This window comes from Mustelus asterias, chromosome 14, assembly GCF_964213995.1.
Source record: "Mustelus asterias chromosome 14, sMusAst1.hap1.1, whole genome shotgun sequence".
NCBI classification, from domain to species: Eukaryota; Metazoa; Chordata; class Chondrichthyes; order Carcharhiniformes; family Triakidae; genus Mustelus; species Mustelus asterias.
In genome coordinates, this window is record NC_135814.1 from 44662959 (window position 1) to 44676046 (window position 13088).

The 13088-nt window shown below is 41.6% G+C and overlaps 1 protein-coding gene across 1 annotated transcript in view; it reads left to right on the forward strand.

The window, feature by feature from the left end:
• pla2r1 (phospholipase A2 receptor 1) overlaps positions 1-9247 on the forward strand; it is a 127903-nt gene extending 118656 nt beyond the window's left edge. Inside the window, exons 27-30 of the mRNA XM_078228257.1 lie at positions 1137-1259; positions 2420-2590; positions 5915-5950; positions 8417-9247. Of these exons, the coding sequence (XP_078084383.1) occupies positions 1137-1259; positions 2420-2590; positions 5915-5950; positions 8417-8637 (551 nt within the window). The 3' untranslated portion in view covers positions 8638-9247. The remainder of the gene's footprint in view (positions 1-1136; positions 1260-2419; positions 2591-5914; positions 5951-8416) is intronic.
• The last annotated feature ends 3841 nt before the right edge of the window (positions 9248-13088 follow it).

Genomic DNA, 13088 nt, shown 5'->3' on the forward strand with positions numbered 1-13088 from the left:
TACCCATGTCGGTACCTTTCACTTCTCACAGTGCTCGAACACCAGTGAACTCCGTTCCCCATGGCTAATAAACTTGCTCTTGCTTGTAAACTCCACCAATATTCTAAATCTCCAAGACATTTACTCCCAGCGCTACAGACTTTGACGCCCTCTAACAGTATGCCTCTTTGACATGATTTCCCTCCCAATTCTCAGAAACTCTGCATCTTCCTTCCAGCACTAGTTGATTTGGGGATTTCTTTCCCAGAACCGTCTATGCTCTCATCCATGACATCTCCCTTTCATTGCAGCCATGACCTAATTTTGAGGATTGCAGTGAAGTAACATTTACTGCTATTAATAAAACATTACAGAAACTTGTTTGTCTCTGGAGGTCTTTTTGAAGCTGGGAAACCTCTTAGCCAGAACGCTTTTGACTGAATCGGATTCTCCACATTCACTGTTTCTTCACCAAGCTCAAAAAGTTGTCCCTGCTGTGGTAGACTCCCTGCAAGTTGCCCTATTTAACTTGGACTCTCAGGATCTCTTCCTTGATTTATTTCCTGTCCCATTGTAATATATTTGTCATGTCTTTTGAGCTATGGCCTGGAATGAAAGCTACTTGTTACTATTCACTTCTCTCACTGCCGTGACGACATCTTGAAAGGATTTTCTTTAGTCTTTCTAATTCACTTTCTGGCCTGGAGGAAAACATTCTTCAATGCATCTTGCAATTGTGGAATACTTTAGTTTAGCATTAATAACATTTGATTTATTTTATAACTAGTTGACCTTTTGACTCCCATTTCACCTGACCTTTTTTTTTACTCTTTTTACGCAGTGATAGAAATATTGACAGCAATGCTAAACATGAAAGAATCATCAACTATTGTTCCTCCTGACATTCCAACATTCATTACTCATGTCTACTTTCTTGTAAAGATCAGTGAATGCAAGATTGTCAGGTTCCTTGATTTTCTATTTTTTAATCTTTCAAGTACAAAGTAAGTTTATAATTTTCTCTGTAATTATAAACAGTCTGAAGTATTTTTTTCCAAAAAGAAGTAACATATTTAATAAGTGCAATACACATTTAGCAAACAGGAGGGTCAATTTTACATTCATGGAAACTTACCTTGATCTTCTGCATTTTACAGCCACAAAAGCTTTTATTTTACATATTAAAGATGAAGAGGAAAACAACTTTGTTTTTGAACAAGTCAAAACTTACAGTCACATTGTAGATGCGATTTGGTTGGGCATCACATTTGACACCATTGGTAAGTAATGACGAACCATATTTAATGAAATAAAGTCGAGGATAGAGTACTTTTTATCAAAAGCACTGCCCTGTATCAAAGAAACTCACCATTTTATCATAAATGTCTTTAAAAATTTAGAGCATTTTCAACCTTTTTTAAGTACAGTAGGTCAGCAGCATATGCACAGTTACAATGAGATGTTAAATAGATAAAATAACGTTGTTCCTTTTATAAATTTCCAAGCTCATGATGTAAAAGATTCATTTTATCTGGTGTTTAATTTTATATTTGTCGATTGTGTATTTGCCAAGTTGAAGGAAAACCTGTTCACTTGCTGTACACTTAATGGGGCTGATTCCAAGATGGCCGCTTCAAGAAAGGAGCAGTGTGCAGGGAGCCATGGTCAGAGAATTGTGGCTTTCCAGCCCCTGACTTTCAGTCCATTTAAGTTTTAGGCAGGAAATCAAGCACTGCAGGCCCACAATTTTCCAAACAGTGCATTTTGCAACTGCTGCTCCTCAGCAGGTCATCTGATTGAAGGATAATTTCCTAACTTGACGAAATTAAATAATCACAGACATCTGAGAGATTCTCAGCCCTCTAACAGACTTTCAGAAGGAATTTATATAGCATCCCCTTCTTAAATCATCTATGTTTTTTATACTCATTTTGGGCATTAGCTTCATTTAATTTTCTTACATCGTGCAATGCCAATCACAATTGCATGCTGATCTACAAGAGAGAGCAAGTTCTGAAAAAGTTTGTCTGCTAGCAGTGCCAACTGTTTCAGGTCCAACTTTATGTATTAGTTACAGAAATTATTTCCCACCATCAATCACACAATTTTTGACAGCTGAATTGCATAAATCATGGCTGAACTTGCCAAACTGTTGTTGGATTATTTCCATGTATTGTTATACATTTCATCAAAGAGGAGGGAACAACAACTATACCTCAGGGAACTGTTTGCAGCAAACAGGACTGAAGCTTGCCAACCATGGGCAGCATTGATGTGACTTATTGGGTGGTAGTCGTCACAGGAAGCTGTCTAATTCATGGAATGATAGTGAGAACAGTGTTAATATGAAAGGAACTGCTACATTTGTGTATACATTTTTGCTAGGGATGTGGCACTGAATACACTTCATTATGGTTGTCTCTGTTATGTTACATTGCAGATCATGCATTCAAATGGTTTGATGGAACCCCAGTAACTTATTCAAACTGGGGCACAGAAGAACCTGATGCAAATAATTTTACTGTTGGTTTTTGCGCTGCAATAAGGTCCTCTGATGGTGCATGGTTTATGACTGATTGTGCTGAGGGATTCGGAGCCGTTTGTCAAACAGGTATGCAGCAAAAGTCTTCCAAGGATAGATGAAACTAATGGACCCCTAGTTTAGTTAATAAACATGGCTTTTATTTTAATAATTTAGTCATTTTAAATTGTTGAAAGTGTAACCTAATGTATCTTCATCCACAAAATAAATTAATGAGGCTTTTGGCAATTGTGGAAATGCATTCAGTGAACAACTGAGACACACAGACAAGGAAGGTATCATGCGAGGTATCATTGTGGTCTCCTCCATATTGGAGAGACCAAACGTAGATCGCTTTGGGGGGATCGCTTTGCTGAGTACCTTCGGTCTGTGCACAATCAAGACCCTGACCTTCCTGTTGCTTGTCATTTTAACACACGATCCTGCTCCCATGCCCACATGTCTGTCCTTGGCCTGCTGCAATGTTCCAGTGAAGCTCAACACAAACTGGAGGAATAGCATCTCATCTTCCGGTTAGGCACATTACAACCTTCCCGTCTCAACATCAAATTCAACAAATTCAGTTGATTTGCTCCACCCCACCTCAATCTCTTTGTTTTCATTTTATTTCATTTCTAACTGTTCTCTATCTTTTACTTCTTTGTTGTCTTTATTTTTCTTCCCACCCACTCTTTCCTCCTATTTTACCCACCCTTTTCTTACTTTTTCTCCCCCTTTGCTTCCCCCTTCCCCCCTTTTTCTCAATGTTACCTCGACCCACCCATCTCCCCCCCCCTCCCCCACATCTTCAAGTGTCACAGCTTACCCTCTGATTTCAGCTTCTCGGCCATTTGGCCATTCACGCCTTCTAGTCTCTCTATGGACTGCCATTGGCAGCTTTTCCCCTTGTTTTTGTGGCTATGACTCATCTTTCATTCCCTCACCCTACAGTATAAATATCTCCCACTTTCTATGCCTTTTAGCTTTGACAAAGGGTCGTCTGGACTCGAAACATCAGCTCTTTTCTCTCCTTACAGATGCTGCCAGACCTGCTGAGATTTTCCAGCATTTTCCCTTTTGATTTCAGATTCCAGCATCCACAGTAATTTGTTTTTATAAGGTATCATGCGAGTTTGGGTAGCAACTAGCCTTAGGAAAATCAGCCAGAATTCCTGCTTCCCCTTTGCTCATTGAATGGCAATCACTGCTGGATGTTCACATAAAAACAAGATTTGATTCCCATTTTTAATCTAGCCTCCATATTCACAAATAATAGAAAAGTAAAACAAGATCATGACCTGTGAAACCTTATCCCTACAAGGAGTCAAGAGAAGAAAATTAACAAGAGAGAAAAATATGCAAAAGGAATGATCTACACAACAGCTATACTGCCTGTTTGAAAAAGAACTGAGGTCCCAAAACTCAACTGAGGCCTGTTTTCTAACCACTAATCATCCTCCAAAACCTCCTTTAAGGCAGACAGCAAGAACATGACTATTACGAGTTGGAAGCGCACTAGTCACTGTATTGGAATAGGCCACAATATCAGCATGCTGTGCCCACACCTCAAAAAAGGTTTAGACCCTTTGCCTTTACCAATAAGGGATCTAAGACCTAAAGCCCCACTGCATCATTGGTTTGCTCTGAGGCATCTGACATCAGATGCATTCAGGTAAATCCTGCTATGGCCAACTGGGTATGATTTTAAGATATACTTACTTTAAGGTGGAATCTGGCCACTGCCCACTCTCATACCTTCACTCCATTTGATTGCTGTCATTCAGGAATTGTAGTTCTAATTCTACACTGCCAGGATTTCTAGACCTGTTTGCTCTTATCTCGACTTGTCCAAGGTTGGGATGATCTGAAGGTTAGGATCGGCTGCCCATGCCATTTATTGTGCATTGAAGTGTCTATCCTGTGGACCTGATGAGATTTCTACACAGGGTTTACCACTGTATCGTCAGAGAAAACAGCGGTCCTTCCGGCTGAAAGTAGAAAACTGCATTTATCCCTTTTTGGGAATCTGAAGTTGGACAAATGTCTTCAGAGATTCTCAGTCACTGACCTACCTGTTTCTAATTGAGAGTCAATTGGCCTTCGTACTGATCCCGACTTCTGGCCCTGTACTATGGTTTATGCAGGTGTATTTAAACTGCTACCAGTACAGCAAGCAGAACTAACGGAATGCCCAGAGTTGCACAGTAATCCACTAATCCCATTCCAAAATGTATCATTAAAATGGAAGGTGGAAAACAGAATTGATGCTCCCATCAAAATGTGTCTCTAGCACCATAATGGAAGAGGAACAATTCAGTCATTAATTTCTGCCCCTCAGCTACCACCGCATTAGATTTCCATCCTCCAAACCAATCATTTCTGAGGCTAGTATATTTGTTTTAAAAATGGAAATTCATTATGTATGCCTGCTGTTCCATATCTTGCAGATTGTAAATCTGTATTACAAAGCTAGATGGCACTAAGGATACCATTAAGATAATTTGTGTAACCTGCATTGCCTCAGTGTGTTAGCATCATGAGTTCATGATTGAACACAGTAATGCACTGCATGCCATTTTTAGTTATGTACAACTATCAGTCTGTGTGTTCTGGGATTCAAGTGTGATTTGTTTTGTGGTATTTACTGAAGAATTTGGCATAACATGATTGCTATTTTCCCTACTGGGGGAAAATGGGTGGGATTTTCCTGCTCCTATGAGGTAGGAAGGCCAGAAACCTTGAGAGAAACAGCACCAAGTTGGCTTCTCGATGCCTGGGGGGACTTTCCCAGGGGTTAGCTGGGATAATGGATGGCTGCACACTCCACAGAGAGTGGGCAGCCAATTTGGGAAATTTGGCTGGCGAACACTTTGCAATGGCACCAGTATTTTCCTGCAGACATGATGACCCCTCCCCCCACCTGTGGCTTCCATCTCAATGAAAGCAGCCTCCCAGCATCAGGCCCTGTGGCCAACAAAGCCTGAGGCTTCATGCCCCAAAGAGGGGACCATAGGGATCTGTGTCCATCATTACCACTATGGAGAGGTTTCCCTACATCCTGATGGCCCTACTGGCTTCAGGCTTCTTTATTCAGTGACTCCTCTGCAGGCAACCATATTCAAGGGCCCTTCACTCACCTGCTTGCCTCAGCAGTGACCACCTCCCCCAGTGGAGCTGCTGGCTTGACATACCTGCAGGCCCTCTGGGCCTCCAACCTTGGGATTTGTCTGCCATGCTTAATTTGGTGGCTGCCTCTCAGAAGGTCGCAGGGTGGGTGGGTTTGGGACCCACAAATGGCCTAACATCATTGTCCCAATGCCCACTGGAAAATTCAGCCTAATTGTTCTTAATATGCGATATTTATGTAAAAATGCTCAATAATTTGTGTATGACTTATTTATATTACCATTTCAGATTTGAGTGGAAATACCTACACCCCAAAGCTGCAGGGTAAGTTGCTTATGGGCAGAGTTTGAAACAAAATGTTCTTTACGTTAAGGACATCAGATAAATAGGCTCAAGCCTTTGCAAGATTGTCAACTTCGGGACATCTTTTTGATTGAAACCAATATTGATTGTTTGCCTAAATCAGCTGCTCTGCTTTCCAAGGGATACAAAGATTGCTGAACGGAATTTTGTTAATTGGATTTAACAATAAATGTTATAACATCACGCACGTTTCAAAGATCCCAGAATACAGTGCAATTAAAGCATGATTTGGGTTCACTCATTCTCATCAAATTAGTACCCTTGATAACATATTGAATTGTAAGGCATCAAGCACACCTAATATTATAAAACAGTTGTCCCCCATTTCACCATAAGCACTGCCACAGGAATAATTTTCAAATGCATCGCATGTTCACCACATTTCAAGTATAACATGTTATCTAAACATCATCAGTTTTTCCAAGTTATTTGACAGAACACTAAGGAGGGAAATTTTAATAATATTCGGGTAATGGCAATATTGGGTGTTGTTACAACTACAGAATTCATGTGAGACAAAGATAGACAAAGTTTTCAGAAGGAGGGATTATCTGTGCTAATGGCTTCCTTTTGTTCTCATATTCAAAGTCCAAAACAGTTTAAATTTATTTGCTTTGTTCAGTGAAAAAAGTTGCATCTTAATTTGTTTAACAGATATCCCTGTTTGTTTTTCCAATTAATTAGAATACAAATTGGAAAATGAAGTTAAGGAGTGTTTGAGCTAATGTTATACACAAACGCGATCATGGCCGGAATTCTCTGACCTCGCCCATGGCTGGAATTCTCCAGTCCCGCTGCAGTGAATGGAGTTCTGGCTGAGCGCCAAATTCTCCATTTTCGGTGGCAGCAGTACGATTCCGGAGAATCTGGTCGATATCATTTTATTTCAGAATGAGAATCAGAAAGATGAAAACAGTTAGCTAGACAGTGACTGAATAGCCATACTTTCTATTGTTTACAACTCCAAAGCAATCATTATTGAAAAAGATTTGCCTTTGGTAAGGATAACATACATTCATACACTGCTAATTGCTTAATTGTGAACTCTGAAGAAAACAATGTAAGTCATGAACTTTAGGCTGTTTTATTTCAAGTGACTCTTTTACCACACTTTTGGTCATCTGATCTCATATCTCATTATGTGGCTCTATGGCATATGTTGTTTGACAATGCTCCTGTGAATTGCCTCAAGAGGGTTCATGACGTTAAAGTTGCTATAGAAATATAGGCTGTTGTTGCAAATGATTATTCTGAGTTAACTGTTCTGATATATAAATGGCTGCCAGCAAGATTGGCAGAGCGAAAGCCACTATTTTGGACTTGAACATATAATGATTGAATCACTAATTTCTCAGAAGGAAAATGAGGTTTTGTAGAATTCAATCCCAGAATTCTATCTGAGTAATGAATTTTACAGCATCAAAGATTACCATTTGACCAATCATGATTGTGTTGGATCTTTGAAAAGAAGCAACTATTTAGTCTCATTCCCTGCCCTTTTCCAGGCCCTTTAAAATATGTTTCAAATATGTACCAATGTTTATTTTAAAATCTATTCCAGATTCTGCTCTCACCATTGTTTCGGTTGGTACAGTCCATGTTTCAGATTCTTGAGGCATAGTCTATCTTATCTAGATAAGGTAGATATCTATGCCTCAGATAGTTACTTCAAACTGGTTTATTCATACAATGGTACTATATATATAATATATATATATATGATGACCTACTACATAGGCACATCTCTCATGAATACTGCCTGCTCCAGCTGCTGTAGAGTCTCTAGCACATGACTACTGATGTCACTTTTTACCTCATAGAATCATAGAATCCCTGCAGTGCAGAAGGAGGCCATTCGGCCCATTGAGCCCACATCGACAACAATCCCACCCAAGCCCTATCACCGTAACCCCATATATTTACCCTGCTAATCCCTCTGACACTAAGGGGGAATTTAACACGGCCAATCCACCTAAACAGCACATCTTTGGACTGTGGGAGGAAACTAGAGCACCCGGTGGAAACATACGCAGATATGAGGAGAATGTGCAAACTCCACACAGACAATTACCAAAGGCCAGAATTGAACCCGGGTCCCTCGCACATGAGGCAGCAGTGCTAACCACTGTGCCACCGTGCTGCCCACCTCATGGTCTACATCACTCATGACCATTTCTATATATCAACGCATTACACTACAGTCGCACTCGACAGACTCGACAGACACTATGGTTTCTTTCAGAGATGTGAAGCTTCTGCTTTATTTTGGATTTTGCAGCCTGTTTAATTTGCACTCACTTAATCAATGGGGAAGCAGCCATTTCCATCTTCTTTTCCAAAACCATCACTTCAATGTAGTTCCATTTATCTTTGTTAAAATACCAATAATTGGATTTTCAGTAACCCAAAAAAAAATTCTCTCCACAGGATACCAAATAGGAAATGGAACAATACTTAAAATTGTGATTACGTTGGTGGTAACCATCATCATTGTATTGGGTGCATTTGGTTTGTGGTACGTGTGGAAGAGGAATCAACCGTCTTTCAGATTCTCAGGAAATGCATATTATCGGCAGACTACACCTGAAGGGACTGACTGCGATGGAAACATTCTTATTTCTGCATTCGAAAGGAATGGTGGAAATTAACTAAGTGGGTTCATACACCGATAGTACAAGAAAGGTTCAGTGGACTGGAATTTTTAAATGATGGATGTATATGTTGACTCAAGATTCAACAATTAATGCTCATTTAAACATAGATTAAATCATTGTCATACAATGTGAATGCAGTTTTCTGCACATTGTGCATTCAATAGAGGGATTTTATTTGTATCCATTTTTCTAGTCTAAACAACAGGCATTAGTTGAAGAGCCTGTTATATTTACATAAATTGTACAAAAGCTTCAGTTGTTTGGTATTGTGAACAGGGCATTGTATTCTCGTGTTCTAAATTTTGATAACTTGACATATGTAGGTATCCATGCAGCTGGAAATACTTCTGTCTCTTGTGTTGGTTTATTAACATATTGGGCAGAATTTACTGCAACTCTCTGGAATGGGAACCAGAGGGGGCTGTAGAACTTATTGCTGGAGACCTATTCGGAAGCCCGATGCAGGAACTCTGGGCCAAGTTATGAGTGCGGTGGGAAGGAGTGAGGTGGTGATACCACATGGAGGTGGCAGGATGGCTTGTGAAAAAGACATTTGCATACCTGTGACTGGAATTAAATGTTAGCTTCAGATGGCCCTTAAAATCGTTGATCATTCAAAATGATGGTATCCAGGCAAGGCCTCTGGAAAGGGGAACATCAGCCATAACAAATCTGCCTTCCTTTGAATTGGAGACTTTCAGGGCCATGGATCCCTGTGGTAGTGGGGGGAGGGAGTAGATGTGGGGTGGGGGGGGTAGGGGTTGGGAATCAGCAGAGGAGTTCTGCGGTAGCAGTTTGGGGGGGGGGAGGTAGGGGGCGACAATTAAATGATTGGCCATAATGGCCAGTGGTGGCTGGGGGAGGCAGTGACTTCAGATCTCTGTGCATTTGCAGACTTCTGTATTCTGTGAACACAATGGAGTCCTCTGCCAGCTTTCAGCGAGCTAGGCCCTGCCCTCTCACCCTGCTGGCAAGAAACAGGTTTGGCTTCATTTTTTTGATACCAGTCAGATAAGATTTTTTTTTACCTGCCCAAAAATACAGTGCAATCCTCTTCCGTTTTCACACTCGCTTGGCACTTAGAATTCTTTTGATCAGGTCACCCCCTATATCTTGGAGCTGAGGGATCTCTATCCCGGAGCTGAGGAATCTATGTCTTGGAGCTGAGGGTTGTATATCTCGGAGCTGAGGGATCTATTTCCTGGAGCTGAGGAATCTACGTCTTGGAGCTGAAGGATCTGTGTCTCGGAGCTGAGGGATCTAAATCCTGGAACTGTGGGATCTATATCTTGGAGCTGAGGAATCTATATATCGGAGCTGATGGATATATATCCTGGAGCTGAAGGATCTACATCTTGGAGCTAAGGGATCCATGTCTCGGAGCTGAGAGATCTCTATCTCAGAGCTGAGGGATCTAAATCCTGGAGCTGAGGGATCTAAATCCTGGAGCTGTGAAATCTATATCTTGGAGCTGAGGGATCTATATATCGGAGCTGAGGGATCTATAACTTGGAGCTGAGGGATCTATAACTTGGAGCTAAGGGATCTATAACTTGGAGAAGAGGGATCTATATCCTGGAGTTGAGGAATCTATATCCTGGAGCTAAGGGATCTATGTCTTGGAGCTGTGGAATCTATAACTTGGAGCTGAGGGATCAATAACCTGGAGCTGAGGGATCTGTGTCTCGGAGCTGAGGGATCTGTGTCTCGGAGCTGAGGGATCTATATCCTGGAGCTGAGGGATCTATATCCTGGAGCTGAGGGATCTATATCCTGGAGCTGAGGGATCTATATCCTGGATCTGAGGGATCTATATCCTGGAGCTGAGGGATCTATGTTTCAGAGCTGATGGATCAATATCTTGGAGCTCAGGCTTCTATATCCTGGAGCTGAGATCCTGGAGCTGAGGGATCTATATCCTGGAGCTGAGGGATCTATATCCTGGAGCTGAGGGATCTATAACTTGGAGCTGAGGGATCTATATCCTGGAGTTGAGGGATCTATTATCCTGGAGCTGAGGGACCTATATCCTGGAGTTGAGGGATCTGTATCTTGGAGCTGAGGGATCTATATCCTGGAGCTGAGGGATCTATATCCTGGAGCTGAAGGATCTGTGTCTCGGAGCTGAAGGATCTGTGTCTCGGAGCTGAGGGATCTATATTCTGGAGCTGAGGGATCTATATCCTGGAGCTGAGGGATCTATATCCTGGAGCTGAGGGATCTATATCCTGGAGCTGAGGGATCTATATCCTGGAGCTGAGGGATCTATATCCTGGAGCTGAGGGATCTATATCCTGGAGCTGAGGGATCTATATCCTGGAGCTGAGGGATCTATATCCTGGAGCTGAGGGATCTATATCCTGGAGCTGAGGGATCTATATCCTGGAGCTGAGGGATCTATATCCTGGAGCTGAGGGATCTGTGTCTTTCAGCTGAAGGCTGCCAGTCTGTGCTGGAAGATGGGTACATGCTGTGGCTGCCACAATGATGTAGAAAGTTTAGAGGCAGTGCAGGCTGGTCTAGTAACCATTTCAAAAAACCGCCAGCACCTACCTCTCACTTCCTGACACTATCATCACCGTCGTCTTTCTGCCTGTTCCCAACACTTGATTCTCTGGGCCCATGGTTCTACGTTGTTAATTACCTTGGCTAGCTGCCATGTTTTCCCTTTGCCCGGACACTTTGACTCCTAATGGTACTGGCTCCCGCTTCTGGGTCTTTTGATGGGACCTGTCCCGTGTATATAAAATATGTGCATCATTGACTCAAACTGTCTTTCTGTTTTGCCACACTATTGCAGCGCATGAATGTGGTTTGATTTTTATTATGTTGTTACCATTAATTTTATTTCCTTCATTTTATGGAATCATTAAGGGTCTATTCTATCTTTTGCATGGATGGTTGGTGGAATGTACAGGCTAACTGCTGGGTTGTGCAATAGGAAAGCAATTTTTGGACTGAGTTATTTCATTATAAACCCCACCACCCCATCACTTTTTGGCCCAGATATACTGGGGGGAGCATCCACCACATGTGTCCAACTGGTTGGCCTTAAAAATGGTTCTGGATCCCTACCTATGTAGGATGATGATCTGAATGTAGACAAGAGGCTCAGCATGGCAAGACAACAGTGAAGCTGCAGAGAACAAACTGTTAATCTGTTGTTTTGGTTATTTGACCATATTTTTAATAAAGACTCAAATTAGCAGCTAAGGAAGACTGAAGTTGCACAGTGTTCTGTAGCAGTCATCCTTTTACGTATGTTTATAATCATAGCTCAAGTAAATAAAGATTCATTTTAAAGCTATGCATAAATGAAGATGAACAAATCTTCCATCATCAATATACTGCGTCTCTTTATTTGAAAAGTATTTTATGTAATCTTTTCCAAGAGTTTTTCTGCAGTTTCTTACTCCTCTGGTTTTGACCTATATAATCATTAAGTGCAATTACCAGCGAAAATTGAATAGCTGGGTTCAAGACTAAATGCTTCTGTATCATTCCCTGAAACAGATTCCAACCTGTTGCTTCAGGCATTCTTAGTGTTAGACTTGGCATGTGGAACAGCAGCTAAATATGCTTGCTTTTCAAAATTCATGTATTTTTTTTTAAATGGTGAATATAATTCTGTTGTGCTGGAATTTCAACTTCCAAATTGATGTTGCTTCAGCTTGTGAATTGATAGTACCGGTGAAATATTGATGTTTCATAAGAACAAAAACTCATTGCAACAACCTTTCAGTTGAACAATTTATTCTGATTATGAATTATATGAAGAAAAACACTGATCACACAGGAAAGTTTCAATTGAGCCACTGAGACTTAATAGTTCAAATCCATCTTTACATTAGATCCTTCAAACCACACGAAAAGTGCTACAATATCTGTAAGAATTGTTACAAAGAGCGGTATTCAATGTAAGTCACAAGGATACCCCCCCGCCACCCCACCCTCCCCAGTGCTAGAGCACCAGCAAGAGCACTCCATTGGGGAAGGTATGCCAAATTATGTGCCAGTCAAGCATTTAACTGGTCAGCAGCGTGCTTTCTCCAGAATCAAGGACCCCCGAGGGCAGAAATTGTACTCCCCAAGAGCTGCCACTCAACACCCAGTGGGGAGGTAGTCGCTGCTGCCAGTAATGTTCTCACCCAAGGCCCAATGTTCCCACGCAGGCCACAGGCGATCAATGGCGAGATGCGGGTCACAGGGTAGAGGCCAGAGGTTTCAGTAACTTGGACCAGGGGGTGGCACTCAACAAGCCCCCTTCCTGATATCAGGTCCCTCAATCAGGCACTGGGTGCCTTTGAGCAAGCGACTCACCCTGAAAGTCCACAAGCAACCCTGATTGACTTTGCTTTTCTGGCTCCCCACATGACCAGTCTACTACTTGCCCCTTGGTGAATACCAGTGATGGCAGAATGAGATAAGATCTTGGCTGATCTGAT